The 25,001-nt window shown below is 40.7% G+C and overlaps 1 protein-coding gene across 1 annotated transcript in view; it reads right to left on the bottom strand.

Annotated features, from left to right (window-relative positions):
- Positions 1 to 25,001, bottom strand: part of MYO10 (myosin X) — a 151,952-nt gene that overhangs the window by 80,403 nt on the left and 46,548 nt on the right. Inside the window, 1 exon segment of the mRNA XM_040695597.2 lies at positions 9,745 to 9,903. Within this exon segment, the coding sequence (XP_040551531.1) occupies positions 9,745 to 9,903 (159 nt within the window).

The raw sequence follows: 25,001 nt of genomic DNA, 5'->3' as shown, positions 1-25,001 counted from the left end.
AAAGACAAAAGCTAACTGGAGAATGTGAAACTAATATAAAGAGAACTGATACAAGAGGTATCCAAGGGTAAAAAATAATATTCTGAAGTAAAAGACCACAATACTGATATCAGATAGACACCTTTCCTGACTTAAGAACATCACCAGCTTCACCTGTAGTTTTGTGTCTCAGTTTAAAAATGATGGAGTCTCCTTGTTTTTATCACATTTTTTGCTGACTAATAGAAGAGAATCTCTACCATGTAGTACACCTGTTTACTGGGTGTCAGGATAATCATCTTTAGTGACATAATGCATAGACTTTACATAAAACATCTACTGCTTATGCAAGAATCTTTCTTCACCATGGCCAAGTGAAGAGGTGACCTCCTGAATACAACGTGATCAATCAGGATGAGACATTGATTTTTGCCATTTTCATATGCTTCAATATAGGATGTGACTGTAGGTTTGCTACAGTCTGTGATATGCAATCTGTGTGCACAAGTGAACAGCTTAGCTCTAATGAAGAGATCCCTAGTTCAAATGAGAAAAGGCTCCATACAGAGTAGAGACCCCGTGGCTTTTCATTTCAAATGGCCTGTGGCCACAAATTGGTTCTTCCTGCTTTGTTATTGTGCAATGCTCAAATGATTTTTTCAAAGCTGTCTGAAGGTCTAATTAACCCTCAAGCAAGGAATAGAAATGTTCTTCTTTCCTATCAAAAATCTCAGTAAGATAAAGGGGCTTTTCAGATAAAACACATGCAAATGAAAATAAAAACTCTGGACAATGATATACCCCAAATTAGTGTTTCTAGAAGACAGGAGAAATATTTTTAAGATATAAATTTGGAGATCTATGTCATTCTGCCTGCAAATATATTCCATACTGATACCTATCTGGATTTACAAAATTTCCACAATCCTTCAATGCTTTAAAACCTTTTGTATAGAAAGAGCTTTTTACGGCAGCAGGCAGGAAGAGCATAAATTATGCTATAACAGACCATGACAAGAGAAATTAAAATGAGAATAAATTAATTCCAGGTAATCTGTTGGATGCCACTGAACCACTGTCAAATAGCCAGGGGCCTAGAAATCAGCGCTAAGATGGCAAACAGTATTAGCAGTCAAAAATGTGCTACAGGGAACTCTGGACCCCATTGGTATTTGAATGGAAATGCTGACAGACATCAAAAGGAAACAGTTGAAACTGTGAGAAAGGGATTACGTCTTTTCAACTGAAAGCAATGGTCTGACTACAAATCAACTGTCCACTTACACAGGTAGACAACAGCTATAAAAGTAATTCAGTCTGAACTTAAATTGGTTGTTCATAGCTTTTCTATTTTTAAACTAGTGGAATATGTGAATAAGGCAGTTGGTCTGTGCAGCATAAGCAGTAAATTTTCTGCAGCTCACTTTACAGTCAAATCCCAATTCATGCTAAGAAAACATGTGCTGGTGACAGACAAGTGGCTTACGTTTCAGAGTTCAAATTCCTGCCCTCCTTTGTACATGTTTGACAGCAGCATACCCTGAAGAAAGGAGACCAAATTTACCTGCCAGCAATACAGAAATGCATGCAAACCTGTCCAGAACCATTTACAAAAGTTCCGATTATTAAAAAATAATAATAATTAAAAATATTCTGCAAATTGGTCTACTTTCTGTTCTTCTCAGCTCATACAGTTACCAGTGACATTCAATGAAGATGTGGAAAAACAAATGCAAAAAGCAATCCTTCAAATCTAAGAAAACAACAGCAATGCAATTACCAATGCTAAAGCCTGTACAAGATTATATGTTTCTCTTCACAATTTCCAATAGTTACCAGTAAGTAGGTTCAGGTCTCATTCAAAACCTGTGGGATTCAACAGGAATTTACCCTGCTCACTATGCACGTATTACTTATTCTTCTACCAGCTGACTGAATGTAAAAAAATAAATAAATAGTGGCATAGAGTGGACACAAAGAGCAAGGCTTTCTGATGTTTTAACAGAACTTTGACTTCTTCCTCCTCACCCCCTCACTGAAACAGCCCAACGATGACAGCTGGCAAGATTCTTACAGCAGCACATATATACAGCAGGCTACCAACAAGTGCCTGATTGGCTATGAACCATAATAAAGATCTACCTAACAGCAAATTGTTTGGGTAGCTATTGAATACATTATAGTGTCTGCAATTACACAGCTCTTTCTGAGTACTTCCCTTTTTAGTAATGTCACGTTCACCAAAACATCTCAGACTAAAACATTTGCTAAGATCTGACCACATGCACCTTAAAAATCCTCAGTATTTTCATTAACGAGTCCAGGCAAACATCATTTTTTGTTATTATTATTATTAGCAGCAGTGTAGCAAGTTCAGCAGTAAGAAGGAATCCAAATAGAAGAAAACTTGGTTAACCAACTGATGGAATTTGTTTACTTTTATTCCTATCATTACAGCTATGTTCTTCCTCTCGTATGTACACAAAAGAAAAAAAGATAACAAAATAATGGTAATTGGCCTTTGGCAGACAGTTGTTGATCTACTTAACTGACCATTTTTAGAAATAACGATCACCAGAAATAGATTCCTCTAGATTTCCAATTAAAAGCCTGCTGTGTTTATATAGATTTTGTCTACTGCTCTCCAACAACAGATGTGAAATGGAAGTTGTAATTAATGCTTGGAGACAGGAACTCACTTTGAACTACACTTTGAAAACATTATCTGATGTGTGTAAGTATAACATGTTAATTATGGAGGTTAAGCAGCTATCTATAGGCATTTTTCATGCAGTCTTCGCAACTGCACTCTGTTTCGTGCACCTTCACTGAAGGAGCTGGTCGAGACAATTACCCCAACTCTGCAGTAGTACAGGATACAACCTAACAGAACCTACTGAAATTCATCAACACGACTTCTAAATTCCTCTACTGTAAAAGTATAGCAATTAAATAATCGGTAGTTTCCTCAGTGACCAAACAGGAGATCCTGCAAAATGATTACTTGGACCTGTTTGGAGTACCAGATACTTTGAACTGTGCAACTACAGCTAGTCTGTAGACAAAACTAAAATAAATTGAGTTCTAAAAGGCAGTGAAATAACAATGGATTTGGCCCAAATGTACATTTAAGGAGAGATTTAAATCATATGTTATTGGAAAATTTTTCACTCAGGGGTGTGGTGAGGCCCTGGCACAGCTGCCCAGAGAAGCTGTGGGTGCCCCATCCCAGGAGGCATTCAAGGCCAGGCTGGATGGGGCCCTGGGCAGCCTGATCTGCTGGTTTGCAACTCTGCCCTCATCAGGGGGTTGGAACTGGATGGTCGTTAAGTCCTGTCCAACCTAAGCCATTCTACAATCCTATGACTGTATGACTACTAATATAAATATGCTCAAAGTGAATAAGATAGTACTACTAACACAGTTTGTGTGCAAGCAAGGAAATGCCTTGGCCTCTTTTCAAAAATTACTCTTGTTAATTAACAACATTACTAAAAACGAGACAGAAGTACTGCTTACTAGGTGGCTTAAATGGCAACTTTTCTTCCTTAGTCAATGGCCCATGCTACAGAGTTGTTCAGCTGTCCAGGATGGCGTATAGGTCCTTGATACACTTTTGTTTAAGGTCCATTTTCTGCAGGGAGCACATCAAAGTTCTTCTGCTTAAGAAAACAATCACAGCAGTTTTCACCTTTTTAAAAAACACATTTGGGCTACTGTCTTTTACTAATCTCCTTTTCTCTGTCTGCCTCCACCTAAAACCTGGGTCCACAGTAGAGGACATCCATACAGGAGTGCTTTCAAACTCTATAAATTACATCTGTCCTGCTTTATTTAATTATCCAGTACCTCAGTGCACCTGAGATTCTTCCCAGTACACCTACCAGCATCCGCTTCCTGTTGACACGGCACTTTTGACAGAGCAATTGCACTGCATGTGAAATACTTTTAGTTTACTAAAAGACAAATGAGTATGCAAAACCCTAGACAAACAAGTCACAGGGCAGCAACTGACCTGGATACTAAAGTGTCTCGGTCTGCAAACAGAGTTTAAAAAAAAAACAACAAAAAAAAACCTATAAAAACCCGACAGTGACTATTGATAAACACTGCACAAACAACAGCTAGATCCCCTCAGGGCACGCTCATGACTGCAAGGGAGATAAACATGTAATAATTAGATGATTTAACAAACTACATGCTGCTAAAGCAAATGAACACAAATAGATTTTAAAAATTGATGTATAAATAAATTAATATACCTTTTAAGTACAGATAACTGAGCACTCAGGGTAATGAAGTAGCCAGAAATTCTGCAAGCCACTTTGTGGAAAAGGCAACTCTACCAGTTTAACACCATGTTTTTTGCTTGTTTGTTTTTAAGAATTAGAGAGATTTTGTTTTCTCATACAAGCTACATCATGTTTGTTGCATCAGCTGAAGAGACAAAGAGCCAGCCACTGAACTCCTATCTACCACCATCCTCCTCTGATGCGCATGTGGCTTCTACAGCACTGCATGCCTACGTGGCTGGTACAGAAGTTTTTATACAGATGCACACATACCGAACAGATGGTTGTGATTATTGGTGGGCAAACTGCAATCCTAATTTGAAACAGAGCAAAAATAGGCTATGTTCCCTTGCCCTTCTTGGCCACCACATGCTTCTCTTGCTCCAAGAGGCTCTGCCCCAGCCCATAGGAGGGCCGCCAGACCCAGCATAGCCCTCTGGGAAGAGGGCACATTTCCACCCTAAATAAAATGGCGCTTGTCAAACAAACACCATTTGGTACTTCAGAGCTTAACTCAGCAGGAAAAAGAATGCAAAGTGCCATGAGCCAGCAGTGTGCCCTGGTGACCAAGAAGGCCAGTGGGATCCTGGGGTGCATTAAAAGGAACATGGCTAGCAAGTCAAGGGAAACAATCGTCCTCCTCTACTCTGTCCTGATCAGGTCTCACCTGGGGTACTGTATCCAGTTCTGGGCTACCCAGTACAAAAAAAAAAACCCAGAGATCTCCTGGAAAGAGTCCAGTGGAGGACCACAAAGATGATAAAGGCCTGGAGCATCTCTCCTATGAAGAAAGGCTGAGTGACCTAGGTCTGTTCAGCCTTGAGAAAAGACGACTCAGAGGGGATCTTATTAATGTTTATAAATATCATAAGTGTGGGAGTCAAAGGGACAAGGTCAACCTCTTTTCAGCGGTCTGTGGGGACAAAACAAGGGGAAATGGCCATAAACTTGAGCACATGAAGTTCTGAACCAATATGTGAAAGAACTTCATCAAGGTGAGGGTGATGGAACACTTGAACAGGCTGTCCAGGTAGGTTGTGGAATCTCCTCTGGAGACCTTCAAGACCTGCCTGGACGCATTCCTGTGTGACCTGGTCTAGGGAACCTTCTTTGGCAAGGGGGCTGGACTCAATGATCCCTAGAGGCCCCTTCCAACCCCTAGAATTCTGTGATTCTGCGAAGTGCTTTGGAACTTCCTACTGCCTGAACACGGGCAAATGAAGGCTGATTTGGCACTGGAAATCTCTGTAGGGCAGTCCGTGAAGTAAACTGCAGTTATTTCCAGGCCTACTCCTGCCTCAGCAAAAACTCTCTAGCTCTCTGATCTGTTCTTCTCTAATTCACTTGCCTACACCATCCCCTAACCACTGGCCACAGAGACAAGAGAACAGCTGCTCCTCCCGCAGCCAGCTCGGACACCATAATTTATGTGCCCTGTAGTACAACCCATACATGATGTGGTTCATGGCATCGTCTCCAAGATGAAGTCAGTCTCTCTCATGATGTGTATTTAACTAAAAGTAAACTTGAATCAACAGCTTAGGAACAAGTCTCCTTTGAATGGCGACAAGAACAGCTGCCGCAGCATTTCCCCTCTCCACACCACGTGGCCAGTGCTGGCTTGGCTTCAGAGGCAAGGAAATCTCTCACTCACTTTCACAAAAGGCTCAATTTTCCAATTTGGGCACCTTCCACTTTTAGCAATGATATTTATCTTTCTATATTTCTCAACACATCAGGCTGGCACACAAGCGAATCTCAGCATTCAAACACAAGAATTAAACCTTGTCTAAAGCTGGACCTCCCCTCTCAAGATGTTCCTTCAAATTAAATGGGAGAGGGAGTAGCAACAGAACCCCTCCAGGATCCCATCACTGGCATACTAACCTTGTTCTTTTCCAGCGGTGACCCAGAAGCAAGCTCCTAGATAAAAGCAGTATTAATCAAGAAACCTAAGAAAAAAGTTCTAGACAGCAGCCTGCTTTGAGGAGATCTTATTGCCCTCTGCAACTCGTGAAAGAAGTTGTAGCAAGGTGGGGGTCGGCCTCCTCTCCCAGGTAACACTGATAGGATTAGAAGTAATGGCTTTAAGTTGTGCCGGAGAAGGTTTGGGTTGGATACCAATAAAAAATTCTTCTCAGAAAGAGTTGTAAGGCACTGGAACAGTCTGCCCAGCGAGGTGGTGGAGCAACTGTCTCTGGAGGTGTTCAAGAAATGTGTAGATGTGGCACCAAGAGACATGATCTAGTTGTATGGTCGTGATGGGTTGATGGTTGGACTAGATGGACTTACTGGTCTTTCCAACCTTAATGATTCTATGATTCTAGGAGGAGCATATACAGCCTGTGCGTCTCACAGACTAAAAGGGGAAAGCATGCACTTTTTTTTTTTAACAGAAAAACAGACAAAAAATATCACAATCATACTGATAGACTTGACACTGATGCAAAAAGATGGCTGCATATGAATTAGAACAAATTTTGTCATTTACCTTCTCTCTAACAACACAGATTCAGCTGTGTATCTCAGCTTGTTAAGTACAAAGCCAGGCATCATTTACACTACAAACATTCTGTAGACCAAATCAATAAATCCAGCCCAACAGCACACCACCCCCCAAAAAGGGAAGAAAAGCCTACGCTGACCTTCATAGCTGGAGCTGTTGGCAGCAGCAAAGAAAGTCACTGACAAGTTTGGCAATCTTTGACATCTACAGCAAATATATTTTATAGTATTAATTAGGAAATAGCAAGGAGTTTAGGAGTATGGGTATGATTATGTGAGATGAAGAGGGAAAAATGTTATTAAGTAAAGGAAAAGTAAACTGAACTCTAACATCTGAAGATATTTACTGAAATGCTCATTACTGAATAAACAGCTCATCAAATACACAATAGGAGAAGACTTGCATGAATAATGTCTTCCTGGGAAAGCAACTGTTTAAATTTCTTTTAAATTGTTTCTTTTGTATTTCTAAAAAAGTTCAAATACTTTACACCACAATTTAGTGTATTGCACTTCATACCATTTTTTGCATTTCTTTGGAAAAGCAAACCTCCAAACTTATACCCTAACAGTGCATTCCTCATTGCTAAACTCAAGAATTATACAAATATGTTTGTATTACTGCAAGTAAATTAAGAAGCCACAAACGACACTTTTCCCCTTGGCCGTGAGGTGGGCAAGGAGGTGAACAGGGCTGAAGTAAACAGAGACACAATGATAAGCATCTGTAAAAGCAGCATGTGGCAGTTACAGGTTGGTTTTATTCAGTGATGGGGAGAAATCTTCCCACGGGGATGACTAGCTCCTCTGCTCAAACTGCAGAAGGGCACATGCGTTCCTAATTTATCCCTACTGTACAAGGGACAGATACAATTAAGGTGCTTATGTGGATACAAAACAGCACACTTCAGTGAGGAAGCAATTACTGGCCAGAGGAGAAGGCTTTTTGGAAGGAAGAGTGAAGACAAATGTTCAACCGGGGAAGATTTGCTTCTGGCATGCAATGGGTTGTACTGTCTTGTATAACAACTATTCTAGTCCCAATGAAGAAAGACAAGGAAAATAATTTCTTCAGCTGGCTGTAATTATGTGTTTAACAGAGGTAAAGCCAAGGCACCTTCCAGTCCCTCTCTCTTAAAAAAACAAACAAACAAAGAAACAAAAACAACAAAAAACCACACCATTGAAATATAACTGAACAGTTCAATACAATTAAGAGGTTCTGGTCTGAACAGACATGGTCGGTTTCACAGATCCTTCTAATAATGCTTCCTCCTAAAACATATGCTTATAAACAGATAAAGTTCTCCTAAAATTATGGCAACTATTTTAATCTGTTTTTCTTGGGGTTTCTGTTCCTGGAGTTCTGTCCCACTAATCTACTGCTATTGGCACAGCAAGACTGGAGAAAGAAGATGCTTTTTCTACCATTCCCAGTTACATATAAAGGACAACAGAGACTCATTCACAGGCAGTTCAAAATACACCTGGTTTTTTTTTTTTTCCCCAATCACCTTTATTCAATCAATTTTCAGATTAGTTATACCAAAAAGAAGTAAAATTTGCAAAACTGAAAGGACAATAAATATTCAGCGGCAACTGAAGATCTGCCATCACTAAGAGCAAATAAACCTGTTTGTCTAGAAACGTACACCACATTGAGCACCAAGTATCAGAATACGCTAAACTTGTTGCGACAAGCTGGGACATAAACTAAGACATTTCTTCAGAACAAGGATATTTTTTTGCCTCTTCAGAACATCACCCCCTTCTATCCTCACACTTGATAAAAGAGGAAAGGCTAACATCCACACCCCACATCTCAGTACATCTAATTGCTCAGAAAACTTTTCTTTTTCAACTAAATTTTTACTCACACTGTTAGAGTCTGATCTAACAATGCTAGCAGAACATTGAACTTTACTCAAAAGTTCTCCTTTTTTCCTGCAGGGTTGCTCACATATGCTGTTCATTTTTTTGTCTACTGTTTCTTCTCAGGGAAAAAACAGTCCATTTATTTTCAGAAGAAAAAATTTTCAAGACTGCTGTAAAGAGAACTACCTCAAAATTTAGGGTTCCCAGTACAAGCCCCTTTAAAGGTAACTTACAAAGGAAGAAAGCTTCCTTATGCCCTTTCTTTTTGTCATAAATAAATTTGTAAATAAAGGCAAATTTTTACGTTAAGATATGTTCACGTTTAAAAATAAAGAAGCTGAACTTAACAGATGAAGTTTAGAATAAAGCAACTGAAAAGTGAGATTTCACAACCCGGAACAGCTATTTCTATTGCCTATATCTTTCTCATATTCACTGTGCTTCTAGATTCCAGAAAGATTAGTACTTAATCCAATCAAGACTAATAAATTATTTAAAGAGCAGGTTAACCTAATCACAATCTAACCTTCATTAGAGAGCTGAGAAAAAAAGTTCTGTATTGACTAATTCTTAGCTTTTGAGATTCCTAAACAGCTGCCTGCTTTCACATACCCAAAACTGACTATCTGTATTTAATGGCATAGGTTCTCAGCTTGATGATCATAATACCATCCCCTTTCTATTTTAACTGTGATGTTGGCCACAGTTGGACCTCAGACCTCCAAATGGCAGTCGCAGACTAAATACCACTGCATTATTTCCTTTGATGTACATATATAGAACGTTGGAACAGGGAGGCTAAAGGAGGTGAGAAAAAGCAAGACTCCTACACACAACCCTACCAATGTAAGTGTAAAAGAGCATATGTAGTATAGTGTTTTTTTGGGGCTTGCACCCTGACACCCCCAAGCTACCTCCTCCTACTATTGTTGGTAAGAAGTCCCTGGACAAGGCAAGCTTTAACTCTCTAAAGATACACAAAGAACTGGAGAACGTTAAGAAGGGAGATATCACAGAACTGCAAAACACACAGCAGTCAGACAAACGAAAACATTGCCTCTGGATATATTTCTTAAATTTAGAAGAAACTTACATAGATTTTATCTTGCTGATATCGTTGGAATAAGTTATGCATAATAGAGCCTTCATGGAGATCTACTAGCGTTGCCATGTCTTCCACGCTCTCCACACTTGTCTGATGCATAGGTGTTACTTTTTGGTGAGTGATGGTGCTCTGTTTATAGGTGAATACCTGAAAGAGTTAAAAAAATAAATGATAATTAAAGAGTGCTCTCAAAAACTCTTATCTGAGGAAGGAGCTTTTATACAAACTCATATTCCCTATGCAGTTCATCAGCGAGCAGACTTCCAAAATGTTATAACGTGCCGTTCATACCCTCTTCTAAGGCTTCCTTTACAATAATTAAAGCCCCAAACACATGCACAGGGGTCAACTATCACATACTGACAATACATTGAGAACTAAGGTTTTTTTCTAGGCAAAAGAAATCTGGTTTTACAATGGACTACTGTAATATTTTATTAGATGAAAAATAAGCAAATAATCATTCTCCAGAAATCTAAAGCAAAAGATAATCTTCCACTCCTTACAGTACACCTCACTTAAACTCAAAATTCTTTGGAGAAAAATGTTTTATGCTGCAAAACAGAAAAAAAAAATATATATATATATGGATTAAACAGGCTACCAGTGTTAGTATTTCATCTGAAAACAACTTAAATGTTACTTGTTTCCATCCAGTTCTCTGATAAGGACTGCTACCAGGTTAGGTCATGCTTCCTAATGTAATTAGTACACTCAGCTCACCATACAGCAAGTATTTCAAAGTGAATGGCTGCACTAATTACTAATTAATGTACTTTTAAGATATACTTAGAGGCGTGCTACAAATGAACAGTAAAAGCCCTTTAAAAGCAAAAATTTAAATACTCTGTCATAGATCACTTTTACATATCTTTTGTAAAGCTATCAAAAGTACACTCAAGAGTTGTACGTATCCCCAAACTAGTTAAACAAACTCTCAGGAACACTGACATCGCTGAAGGTTATAAGCCAATTGCTCAGCAATACAGCTTCCCATTTCCTGTTAATTTACATCTTGGCAACTCATCCTTATAGACATATGTCTGCATCTCACAGGCAATACTACTTTGGCAACACTAGTCCCTGCAAATGTCATCACTGCAAGCTAAGAAAGTAGGTCAGGGTGTTAATGCAAATATTTTAATAACGTGGAACACTAAAAAAACAAACCTTCCCAAATCCTTTGAAATAACATTTATAAAACCAACTGAAAGAGTGAATAAGCAGCAGCCCGGTTGTTTATGAGCGCTGCAGGACTGCCCGTGCAGGCCGGGGATTACACAGCACCACGGCAAGGAACAGTTCTGCTCAGGAAAAGAAAACCCATCAAATGTTTTTCTGAATAAAAACCTATGTATGCTGCTGCTAATAAAAGACTGAACAAGGGCAGTAGCGTCATCAAAGAACAACATTCAGGAAAATAGATTCTTAACACTTATTGATGCATGATCTTGCCTGTCTTCCTCAGACAAATGAGAAAAGGAAACTGAAGGAGCAACAGGCGGAACGCAGAACAGACTTAACACTGAAGCTTTGGGTAGGATAACCCACCAGCTGACTGAGGAGAATTGCCTGATGAAATCTGCTCACTGAGATCACATCCCAGATTGAATACATCAAATGTTGGCACAGACGTTAGAACAGTTAGAGCTGTCATTCATACCAAAGGAAAGTATACCGGGGAAGAAGAAGATAGAGGGAACAAATTTCTAACAAACGCTGAAAGGCTGTGCAAACATCAATGGGACACACAGGTCACACGAACAGGGAAAGGAAATAAAACATTATTTCTAGGAGGAGGGTTTTCATACTTGTGATATCTAGTCTTTGATATATGATGCAGAGGTTAATAGGGTACGCAGAGCATTCCGTACATCACTAAGCAAATTTACTGACGTAAGGAATTAATGACAATTCTCCAAGGAAAACAACAGGACAATTGACCTGCACGTGGCAGAATGACTTAAGATGGTCTTCACAGATTCATCCTTTGCAATCAAAACCACAGTTTTCTCTTGCTCAGGCTCATCTTTCTCATACTTCCAGCCCTTCCACACACTGCATTCTTGTTTAGATGTAGAGATGTCTCTGGAAGCTGACTCTTAAATGTTCCTCTATGCTTCCTTATCAACCAGCTAGAAAAGACACTGTCTGGGCTCAATGGCTGTCCCCAAGACCAGAAAGAACAACGGTCTCTTCCCCATGTTTTATTTTCACCAGAGCTATGTATCCTCCAGATTCCCCAACTCCACTGTAAAACTTCAGCAAAGTCATCTAGCATCAAAGCCAGTAGATGAGGGCAGCAAAATCACATGCATAGACCTCATGTCCTCCAGATGGGCTCTTGGTAGCCCTGCTGCTCGAGCCCTGAAAAGCTTGCTTTGTTTTTTTCATCTTGACTCATGCCTTTATTAGGATATGTACGTGAAAAGGCTGCCTTGAACTTTAACGTTACTAATTAGAAGGTCACACTATGAAATATTACAGCAGATGAAATCCTCAGGAAATAAAAATTGAGACCTATTCAATGGGGTCAGTGTGCAGAAAAGAAAGATAACCAAGTTGACTCCTGAACTTTACAAAGACCACGCTGGCAGAGCACAGGAGTGTCCACCCTCAAGGATCTTGCCAGCATTTGTGGAAGGTCAAGAAAAGCGTGCAGGAAACTTGGAACGAAATGTAAAACAAATAAGAATTCAGCAAAAACTACTTTCCTTTCAAGATATAAATGGTCCAAGATAACAAACATGCTGAATATATGGAAAACTATAAATTAAACCCTAAGAGAGCATGCAAAATAAGAACTCTCAAAGTTACTGCGGAAATGAAAATTAGAGCTTGAGATAGGAAGGAGCAATGCAAACAGCAACAACAGAAGGAACAAACTCAAGAAACGTAAGACTAAACAGTGAATCCAGCTGAACTCCAATAGACGGTACTTAACGAGGAAAGCAGAACATACCTAAGCTACTTAAGTATCCTTACCTTACCACTGCGATGAACACACCAAAAACAGACTCGACCACTTTCAAGTAGCCACCTGAAAGCCCAGGGAATTAATGGGCCCCAGGAGACAAAAAAAAAAGAAAGGCTCTCAGAGGTGCTGTAGGGTTCTAAAATGAGGTAGATAGGAACTATCAAATGCCCAAATATCAACAGCTTGCTGAAAGAACAACCATACCTTCAGGCTAGAGGAACAGTCTTTGCTAACAGTCTTGAAGATTGAAAGAGAGCAATTGTGCTGCTGAGCTAGATTACTTCCTCAAGTAATAACAAAGATAGATTGAACAGACAGGTAACCGAGTACAGGAATACGTGAATGGACATCAGAAATAGGGTCACATGCAGAAAGTGTGAAAACAAAACACACAGGCATGGTTTTGAAAGCCATTTTCAAAACTTTGATGAGACATCCCCACGCTCCACTTCATGCCTATTTAGAACTCAGCAGAATTAGTAGCTCAATTCGCTTTTCTCCAAAACATGGTACGCTTTATCAGCCTTGCTGTGACAAGGCCATATTCAGAGCAGTGTCAAGATCCACCTGCTCCATAACCATGCTCCCTGCAGCACTCATTAGACCAAGGACACAACGTCAGGCCCTAGAGTGAGAACTGCACTCATGTTTCCAAAAGTATTACCCAGATGAGAAAGGAATACGAGTAGAAAAAACAAACTCATCGTCTTACAATGAGAACATCAGCCCTTCACGAGGGGCCAAAGAAAAACATTAGAAGGAACCCTTGGCAGCACACAAGCACTTCCAGGATGTGAGCATGACCTGCATTGTGCACACTGGGCATTTGACCCCCAGTTGCCTTTTCTTTGCTGAAGACACCAGTAAGATACTCTCTGATGCACTGCAGAAAGCTGCAGAGCTTCCAACAGCATACCGGGATTGAAGATGAGACAGTAGGTAAACACTGAGCAAAGGGGTTTTTGGTGGCTGAGGTTTAGCAAAGGGTCTTGTTCCAAAGCAGCAGAATGCCTTAGAATAAACTATCTCATATGGGACCCTATCTAGAAAGCCAACAGCTCTTAAATCACATTTTAAGACACCAGCAGGCAATGAAAATGGTGGCTTTATTAAATAAAAATATCATCTTGCTGAACATTTTCTGTATGTACACATTGTATATACTCATAAACACTGTTGCATCAGCAATGCCATACTGTAATCCACAATGTGCAACCATTTATTAGGTAAATCTGTCTTTATATTCAGTTATTCTACATGAATATACTCTTAAATCTACCCATGAACTTACTGGAGAAATACATGAACAAGTGACCAACAACTCAAGAGTTTGAGGCATATGACTGCAGTTAAATTAATTTCATTTATGTTTTTAAAAAAGCAATTAAATCAACATGAAGACCTTACCGTTTCTCACTTCTTTACACTGAAAATGACATTTTTATCCTGTGCAAGCAATCCGGTGTGAGAAAAAATAAGTCCTTCTAGTATTCCCTTAAAGGGGAATACCACAAAACAATGTCTAATTAACCTTCTACACATAGAAATCAGTCCGTAGCTCCAAATCTAATGGAAATTACGTTTGGAGAAAAGATTTGATTTGTAAATGCAATTTATTAACCCCAGGAAAGAACGCTAGAGCAGGCACTCAATGACAGGAGCACACAAGCCTTCTCTCTCACTGTGTCATTTCATGATGATGCCAAGTGACAACAATACCTGCTTGAAAAAGGGCATTAATCAGTACCAAGGGATTTCACAACAGCTGAGTCAGGTGAATTTGCGATAATCTGAATTAAGTGCTCAGTTAAAGCACATCAAAAAGCACACAATCTTCGTTTCTTGCAAAAGCAACGAGTTACACTCAGGGCTTCCCAGCCTGTACACAGCCAACACGCCATCAACTCAGGGTGTTTTTCACACGACAGCTGTGTGTTTAGTTTGACGCTGAGGAACAATACTGGGTGTGAAGAAGGCCAAAAGTATGCTAAAATGTTCTTAATCAACAAGTAAGTATTTGAGTTACGACAGAATCTTCATCATTTTAGAGAGATTTCTGTAAGATTTTTATTTAAAGGCAGAAATGAGCCTATCTATACATTCTGTACACAGAAACAGGCAGTTAAAAATATTGGTTTTCATTCTCTGCTGTTAGTCTGTATCGAGGACCATATTTGTGTTTCCCTTGTGTTTGGAAGTTAGAAGAATGCAATAAATCTTGCAAGACCTCTTCATACATGACTCCAAGCAGAAACAAGAGGACTTGAGCTCACATTATAAATTGTGGAATGCAGCATTCCGAAGAGAAAAATAAATCATTAAAAGCTCAAGGACCCGGAGATTGAAAGCAAAAATAAGAAGCCAGTGCTTTACTTTTTTTTTTTTTCTTTCCTGGAAAGAGCTACTGGCTAAGTGCGTGCTTTAGATACAGGACAGGGAGGTGCTCACGCAGAAAAACAGCAACTTAATACCAAACATAAAGTAAATTAACATGGTCACTCTACTGTCAGTAAGATAACAGCGCGACCCAAGTAATGCTTCTATCCAATAACTAAATGTTTCTCTGTAACAGCTGACCTTAGACATTGATCCTGCTGTCCCAAAACAATCTACGGGGCAGCAAGATGTACCAGTGCACAAGGCTTGCTTTGATACAATATAATTTAATCTTTCTCAAAACAAAAGAAAGTCATGAAGACGTTTCTTATCTATTAAACGACAGAGGAAAATCAAATAGGCCTTTCATATAATAAAATAAAATAAAATAAAAATTACCAACTAAATTGATATTGTTACTACTGTAACAATAATAGTGGCCTTTCCTTCAGGCAAATATCCCGTACACATACAGGAGTTGCTGAGAATCAGTTTCTTTTTGTTCCCATTTTACAAAATTCCTCCCTACCTATTACAAAATACCTCCCTAGGAATCACTCTATTCCCCATCTTCCTTTCCCAGTGAGACGCCAGGGAGGTGGTTGAGTAACCACCCCTGGATGTGTTTAAAAACCGTTTGGATGTGGTGCTCAGGGACATGACTTAGCAGAGGGTTGTTAGAGTTAGGGTAGTATGATTAGGTTGTGGTTAGACTCGGTGATCTTTAAGGTCTTTTCCAACCTGAGCAATTCCATGATTCTATCTATGTCTGGATACTCTCTGCCCATTATTGGATCTACCACGCCTTTCCCCCACATAGAATCATACCTTTTTGCCTCTGAACTCCAGAGTGTGGAGAAGCACACTGCCAGGCCAGTGAGCAATGCTGTCACTGTGGTAGAGCTCCTCTTTGTTCTTTCCCAGTAAGCTTGCCTGGTCAAGACTCCTCACCTAAAGCCTATTCTGCAAGCACTATTTCAAGACCATTTATTCCACACATGGCCTATGTCCTTTCGCAGACAAGCTCTACTATCAAGTACAAACAAACTGCCAGTTACAGGTTCAGTGCTCATGACCCTTCAATTGAGCTTGCCTACACAGACAATAAAGAAATTTAATTCAAATTAAACACGTTGATTTTACCCGGATTATACTACAGTAAGCCTCTAGGCAGTCCATGCTAATAACAATGAGAAAAAAAAGTGCATCTTTAATTTCTTTGCAAATGACCTTGTATGACCTACAGTTCTCTGCATCTGAAGACACCACAAAGCTTCATTTTTAAAAAGTCCACCCACCTACAAATACCGTAGTGCTGCAGAAAACCTGAAGCACTCCTGGCACATCACCACTCCTTGCTTCAGCATGGAAAAGTACCCCTTTCTGCCTGCAAACTGACAAGTAAAGGATTGCAGCTTCCCAGGTGTTTGAGAACACGTAACAAAAAAAAAAATATATAGGCAGAAGACAGACCATAAGATGTGACTTAGAACTCCTGTTGGGCAGAAGGTGAACTGCAGGGCTGGAATGCGCATCCCAAGTCATGGAGGAGGCCTCCAAGCTGAAGGGCACTGAGATGAAGCATAAAGCAGATCCAAGTACCTACTAGTGGAACAAATAAAGGTCCAGAGCAAACTGCTATGGTTTGGTGGGGATACCCCATCAAAATGCCCTGAATCAGCACTGCAAGAGCATCCTGCTGGAAGCAGCACCTAGAAAAAAAGAGGTAGCAATGATTCTCCCCTCGCTTCCAGCATGAACCACCTGAGTGAGCTCCAAGGAAAAGAGGATGAAAACTGCTATTTCCTTCTCAGAGGAGAAGACCAAAATGTTCCCTCTCAGAAAACCCAAGAACATCCAAACACCAAAAACCCAGCAACAAAGGAAACCTCTCCATCACCCTTTATTCATCATTTGCCACGCAACAGAAAGTGCATTTCCAGACAATGCAAGGCACTGAAAGCATTATCTTGACTGTCAACATCAGTTAGAGATGGAGTGAAACTCCCAATTTTAAATTCATATTTATTCAATGATTCAGACGAGATAAACAATGATTATTTGCAATTGAATGAACAAGACAGAATTTGAATAAAATGCCCTGCTATCAAGAACTGAAACAACTCTATTCAAGAAGCAGCCTGCAAATTGCACCAGCTTTTTTGAGTCACGCAGCAACTCATCTCAATAGGTCTTTTTTCTTCCAAAAAATAAGAAAAAACCTGCAGGCAGCTGATTAGACTGCTTCTGAGTCTGGAATATGAACAGCCTTTGCGTAACATTGCAGTAATAAAATCAGAGGCAACATTTATTTGGCAGCTTGAGTTTGCAGGGGCCATTCATGCAAAGTCAGCCTTGCCCTGGACGAAGGCTCACTGAAGAAGCTTACACCCTGACAAGGCCCTCTGGGAGAGAGAACAAAACCAGAGCAATGTCTGCATGAGCCGTTCGGCTTCATTTCTCTCTGTTCCTCTTTGCACCATGCTCACACGAAGTGATCTGTAGGTGCAGACAGTCTCCAAACCCTGCAGAGACCTTGCCTTCTGTTCACCGTGTCCTCTGATAATGTCACTAAAGCTGGTGAAGGCAGTACAGCGAAGGAGGGTGACAGGTGGGGTGCGTGTGGAGAAATTATCTGGGAACAAGGCTATCACAGCACTTCAACCACTACCATCCGACTTATCTACTCACACTTAACTTGGCTCTACTGTCCCAAGCAGCAAAGAAGCAGAGGCAGCATGCCTGGGACAAAATTAATAAAGGAGAATCATAGAATGGCTTGGGTTGGAAGGGACCTCGAGGATCATCGAGTTCCAACCCCCTGCTGTAGGCAGGGCCACCAACCTCCAGATCTGGAACTAGACCAGGTTGCCCAGGGTCCCATCCAACCTGGTCCTGAACACCTCCAGGGACAGAGCATCCACAACTTTGCTGGGAAACCTGTTCCGGCACCTCACCACTCCCTCTGTGAAGACTTCTCCCTGACAAAAGGAGATGCAAAGGAGACCCTGCTACAGCATCAGCTATAAAAACAGACATTCTTGCAGCATCTGATGCTGGAGGCATCTCTTTTGCCCCTCCTGCAGAAAAAAAGACAATACTCAATGGGCTCAGGTGCTCCCAACAAGACTGCTGCAGGTAAGTCAAGCTTTCAGTTAACTGACTGCTCTCCAGTGCAGCCAACACCTAAACTAGGACTTAACATTAAGGAACGTGAAAAAAAGGCAACACAAGTGCTGGCAAGTAATGAAGTACAGCTCTTAATAAAACAGAAAAATAAATGTCAAGTGAGATGCTCTAAGCTATCAGTCAAATAAAACAATACAAAGAAGTAAAACACTGATATTTTTCCTGAATCCAGCGCTGAAGTAAAAAATGCCTACTGAGTTATGTATTTTATCTGAATTTTTGTATTTAAAGACTATGCAACTTGCATAAGCACAGAGGTTCATACATACACAATTTTAGCTTTCAGATCTCCAGACAACATTAACTATATAACTCTTGTAATTTAAGTGTGTTTCCATTTTATTTAAGTTTCTCCAAAACTTGGCTTAGTTTCTCCTATTATAAACACCACTCACCTCACAGCAATAACATTTAATTGTATTCAAATAACATTTAAAATCAAATGACTTCTTGTTCACAACAAGAATGAGTCTGTTTCAGTGTTACCTTCCCTTTTTAATTTAAAAGGGGCCTTTTAGATCCTTCTGTATTGACAGCTTTCCAGAGAAGCAGAATAGGCAAAAGGTTAACATGACAGTGAATTTGTAGAGCTCTGAAATCCAATTTGAGGGACTAATTTCCAAGATCATTTGATCCCACTCTGGTGAAACACAGATAAGAGCCTAGCGTTACTTTTGCCTGTTCAAATAAAAGAATTTTATGGCTTTGTTTCATTTTATTTTTGTGCCATAAGGAAAAAAAAAATCAGAATATGAAGGATTGGCACAAAGCTCTGTATGAGTTTATATGGATTCTGAAATGGTAAATCCAAAGTGATGCACGGAGTCCTTTTAAGACTTAGCTCTTTATTCAATTCTCTTTCTGCAAAATGCTAAGCATATAATGTAAGCATAACTTACATGTGAGGCTGTGGGAGTGTAAAGGGGAGGAATTCAAGCCCTGAATGCATTAAGTTTCTAAGCACATCTATATGAAAGCAAGCATGTACACGATGACACATAATGCATAATGGAGAACGTTCAAAGCAGAATTACAGGTAGGTGAATGTACCACACGGCATGTTCCCTCAGCAGTGCAGTTTTTACAGTAGCTTTGTTCACAAGGCTACTCTATTTCAAAGTTAACTTTTATCATGAATACCCATCTCAAAGGAATTTATCAGCCTTTCAGGAAAGCGCTACCTGAGGAGAACAGAGCAAGGCCAGTCCCGCCGTTACCTCCATTACTATATTCATTAATCCAATTAAACAACAATCAGGAATTTTTCCAGCTCTGGCTGAAGATAACTGGAAGGTGTCCTCAGATGACACGGGGAAGGGGTGATCTCTTTTTTTGCTGTGTGCCCCATTCTGACACAGAGGCAATTAATTACAGAGTAGGAAGCAACAGATCACCCCTCAGTGGGTCTCCAAAGCTGCCTTTCAACCTGTTCAAATTAGCTCTGGGTCTCACAACAGCACAGTTTCCTCCACTCAAGCACGTGCCCCAGCTATCAGAAACTTGTTTTTTTCTTGTTAGTACTGTTAGCAATATGACCTTTACTTAGGTTGTGTACCAATGCCTATGAAGTCCATGAATGGAAGTACTGCCACATCAAAAAATAGGTGCAGGCAGCTCACCCAAAGCCAGAATTAACTAATGTCACTAACATAGCCAATAAAGGCTGAATGAGCATTGCTGAGAACAGCACAGCCTCGGGACAAAAGAACTTTTAGAGGTATTGCAAAGCATACACTGGGGCTAAATCTCACCTGGCATACAGTGCCAGTAGAGTGCCCTCTAAGCATGGTGCATGAAGCAGGACGCTGGTATGCATGGTACAAGGACACAGAAGTTCTTGTCTGGAACCTGGGTCTAATAAGAGATCACTGGTGACTCCACCGCTTACCTCACATGGCCCAGCAGTAAGGCCAGCATCAGTGCCACAAGGGGACAAGGAGGCAGTGACAGATGAAGGTTTTGGCCAAGGAGGTGGTGAAGTCACCATCCCTGGAGGCATTCAAGAAACATTCAGATGCTGTACTGAGGGACATGGTTTAATGAGGAAATATTGGTGATAGGTGGAGAGTTTGACTGGATGATCTTGGAGGTCTTTTCCAACCTTGGTGAGTCTATGATGCGTAGTACAGTGGAAACTGGCTTTGCCACAGCATAGCTGAAATGGAGAGAAGGAGTTCAGCTTCAGCTCTGCACCACAGTGGAACAGTCTTCCTGGACACTGGGATATTATGGACCACAACACCCCCTCTGTGGTACCCAGTGCTCCCAGAGACAGGGCTCCCTCAGCTGCTCCCCAGACCCAGCAGGCATCACATGGACTGGGATAAGGTGGGGAAAGGGTGCCAGAAGCAAGAGTAATTGTGAAAATGCAAGACCACATTCAATCAGCACAATGAGGGCTGACCCACCACCCCCAAAACACAGCTTGCTGCAGCAGGAAGAAAGCCTGCTTCAGGAGAGGTCCGAACAGGCCTGGACAAGTGTGAAACAAAGCCGTGTGCATCTTCTGACAGCAGTCAGCCGGCTGAGGGCCTTTCCATACAAGTGTAAAACCACCACCCACACTCTGAGAGGCTGAATGGGATCACATTGCCCCGTGCCTCTCAGGGGGCTGCTACCGGCAGCTCAGCTGCCAGCTCTGCACATTTTCCTCTTGTGACTCCACTTTTTTCCTCAGTTGTTTATTTTTGTGTGTCCCAGCACACACACACACACACAAACACACACACACCTGAAGTTTTCCAGACCTCCTCTGCCTAAGAACAGCTCTGTCTTCAGATCAACAAACACAGCTGAATGTTTCACAGTGTCCAATCATCACAAAACCACAGCGAAGTGAAAGGGAGATAGTGGAATAAAAAGTCAAAAAAAAAAAAAAGCTACTTTTTTTTTGCTATAAAATTTTACACTTCTGATACAAAGCGGGAAAGATCTTTCGGAGGCTCTAAGAGGAATAAGAGATGCAGATGATGATGTAAAAAAAGCTTTTTTTCCTGTCTTTCTTAGACTCACTACAGCTTCCCCTCTTTACATCCTTTGAGAAAGCTGCATGTACTTCTCTTAATTTCCTGTTAGTACACAGGTAAGAATCTTGTTTCATTGCACTCGTGAAGAGCCTGTGCTTGTTAAATATGAAACCTCCAGATGCTGAAAAAAAAAAAACAACAAAAAGGAGAGAGAGGGGTAAGCAAGTGGCACTGTTAGAACTCAGTCATACCAGGGCATGAATCAACAAGTATGGGCAGATGCAGTGGTCAAAAGATATAACAGATTTCAGAGCAGCGTCGTAAGTTTTACTTTATGACATGGATATTGCGTGAGAACGTGCGTTATATGCAGATAAGGAAAAGTAGTTGCTCGTGGCTGTAAAAGTTTGACAGACTGTTCTCCAAGTCACTCCCATAAAAATCAGTGTACAAACTGGTTGGCTTACATTTGAACTACGAACCTTCTGCCTTGCAAGAATCAAAAGGACAAATTAACACGTAGGAAGGTTGCCCACTAATTAAAACGTGCACAATCTGACTTCTCACAGCTAACCTGTGTTTGCATTTGAAAAAAAAATTACCTATCTGATAGCACGTATGTGTGTGTTTGACAAGCACAGTTACAATTGGTTCATACGAAACAAGCAAAGAGCAATTCATAGCTCCCAGGGTTGTACTTCCGTAGTTGTGTCACCATTACCAAGGAGACAGACAAGGAAGATGCCTTATCTTTAGAGGACTGCTTGGTATCTTTGTATATAACCACGCTGTTTGTAGTTCTAGAAAGAAAAAAAAAAAAAACAACCTTTTGCTGCAAAGAAAAAAATGCACCAGCACCAGCATTCTTCTTTCTTTATAAGTATACAGTTTGGTTTTGAATTTGTCTTGGCAAGCCTCAAGCACCCTCTGAAAGTCCGAGTCTAGGTAAAAGGGTCAGATACACAGGTAGCAGGAAATACAGTGAGATTAGCCCAGTGTGTTACTAAGAATTTTTTAAAGAAAGAAGAAACAGATTAAAATTAGACCACCTTTTCTGACTGCTTGCATGGGAACAAAGGGTTGGGAGATTGATGGGTAAGGCAAACTTTGGTATTAGTGAGTAGTAATGCCCTCTGTGTACACGCCCAGGATACGCTCAACTATCCAAACAGGCTTATTTTACAGTGTTTTCTGATAAATGTTAGGTTTTAGAACACAGCTAAAGAGATCAACGGAAAAAAAGCTCCCCTGCAAGCAAGGGAGGGCTGCTTTTTTCCCCATATTAAGATCAGTGTTCTCTTCCCCTAAAGACACCACCCCTCTCACCTCCCAGAACAGGCTTGGCTTATTACATGCACAATCTTGTCAAGGGTGCAGTCTTCCTGCTAGCATACAAACTATTTACTCTTATTACAGACACTCAGAGCGCGCAATCCTTTATGTGAGAGAGGCTCAGAGAGCGAGGAATATAGCAACGCCTCCATGGGGGACCAAGCTGAGCTGATGATAAACAACCCTTGGAGAACCCTGTTGGACTCCAGGCAACAGTGAGCCCCAGCACCCTGCACTGAAGAGAGCACATCCCGGCCCTACTCCTCTAACAGCCAGAGCTCACTGAAAATTGCAAACAATCAGCAAAATTCAATACGCTGTTGTTCACGATTCTGGTGGAATGCAGAACGAGCAAAGGTTTTTTTTTTTTTTCCTTTACTCATTTTAAGGCAGGAAAAAAAGGAAAACAATTTCTGCTGCGAGGGATGTAGAAGGAAAAAAAAAAAGGAACAGAGTTGCTCTGAATGTTTTTATCCACGTAAGTTACAAGCTGATCGGTGCATTTGCCCACTGAAGTAATGCAAAGAACTGTAACTCCTTTTGTTCTGTAGGAGGATTTTTTGAAAGTCAGATTCAAGGAAAAAAGAATGACTTAGCTTAGCTACACAGGGCACTAGCTAACGTCACGTTAACCTGAAAGTATTTACTTCAGCTAATCAAAGCTGTTTCTCCCTACTCGTGTCTGACCTATGCATGTTTCAGAACCAAGACACAGATGTACAGAAGACACGCTATCAGAACGCAATCACGCAGCTCCATGCATCAACTCTCTACTCTTCTGACAAGCCAAGGATTTTTGTTACAAGTAGCTTTAGTCTGTGAGATTAAAGCAGAAGTTTCTAGAAACATTTACAAGGGCATGTTTCAATCTTATAGTCGAAGAATATGAAGCTAGAGAGACCATTGTAACAGTTTCAGTTGAGCAGCCATGTAACAGAGAAAACAGACATATCTAAACTCAATTTCCATTTAGTAAAGCCTCAGCCCTGAAACATTGCAAAACTCTCTCCTTCCTCCTTAAAAGAGCTTTCATTTATGACCTAGAAGCCTTTTCCCTGGCAAACATTTTCTTTCTTTTTGTTTGTACACAATTAATGGCCCTCAATCCCTGTCCCGCTGATTTTCCAAAGCCTGAGTTGAGCAATGTTCTGAGTGATTCTCAGCCTCACCTGCCTTCATCCCAGAGCCTCCAAGTCCCCAGCATCAGTGATGCACCAGAGTATTCAGCATACAGGGAATGGTGTGCGTGGAGATAAGGACTGCAGGAGGGGCACTCCTGGACAGTCATATTCAGAGCACAGAGGTACCGCCTAATAACCATATGCAGCACAACCCCAGGACTGCAGTCCTGCCTAATATCAAGGCACTCATGCAAACACATTCTCACCAGCAAGGAACAGTGTCTCACAAAGCCGGAAATTCAGAAAGCATATCTGTGGATACAGCAGTGCAAGACTGCTTCCCACTGCACCAGCATGTACAGCATGGATGCACTCTAAAAACAAGACTTCTCAAAACTCAAATGCTCTTACCTGAAGGCCAGACTCGTGCCTCCAAGTAAGTGGTTAGGCTGGCTATAGCCAGGATACAAACAGGAAAGTAATTCCAAATGAAAGGGAAAAAAATTCATCTCCACTAAGCATTTTATTTGGAGTTATTTTATTGCCCCAAACTCGGCCTGAAGCTACAAAACAGGCGTAACAGAAGCCAGTTCAACAGAGGACCATACTTCTCATTAACAAGACAAGGACTTCAGATCTGCAGTTCCAATTACCTCTGTACTTTTTTAAAGGCCTAGTGAGGAGACACGACAAAGTAGCCGTAGTATTGAGCTGGCTCTCCATCAGGTGACTCGTAACTAATGATTGACTCTAAATCAACTGCAAGATGTCATGATACAAAAAAGCCTTAGCATCTGTACGGCAAGTTCTTCCATCATCAAAACGGGAATCAGATACAGCACTAAAAGCAAGTTCCTTATATGCTAATGCAAGTGCATATACAACTATTGAACCTTTGAAAGAGAGGAATTTCTAAAAGAATCAATTGATGTATGTATAAACACACACACACGTATGTATAGACGTGTGCGTATATCTTTTAGTTCAGCACAGCAGAATGCTTATACAACTATTGACATATAAGACAAACTATTTATCTGTCGCTCTGCATTACAATAGCCTGAAATAATATTTTTCTCTGTGCCAACCTCTCTCTGCATTTTTCCATTACCATCCACACAGATAAACAAGCTGTGGATGAGCAGGCAAAGACCTCTGCGGTCAACGTTATCAACAGCAGTTCAGTATCAGTGAGGAATCATCATCTCATTTAGTTCAAAAGACATGCTGGTGCAAGAAAACCACACTTGTTTCTTGCATGGTTTGAAAACTAATCTGTATTAA

Source organism: Gallus gallus, chromosome 2 (assembly GCF_016699485.2).
Source record: "Gallus gallus isolate bGalGal1 chromosome 2, bGalGal1.mat.broiler.GRCg7b, whole genome shotgun sequence".
Lineage (NCBI taxonomy): Eukaryota > Metazoa > Chordata > Aves > Galliformes > Phasianidae > Gallus > Gallus gallus.
This window is presented reverse-complemented; position numbering and strand designations above follow the sequence as displayed.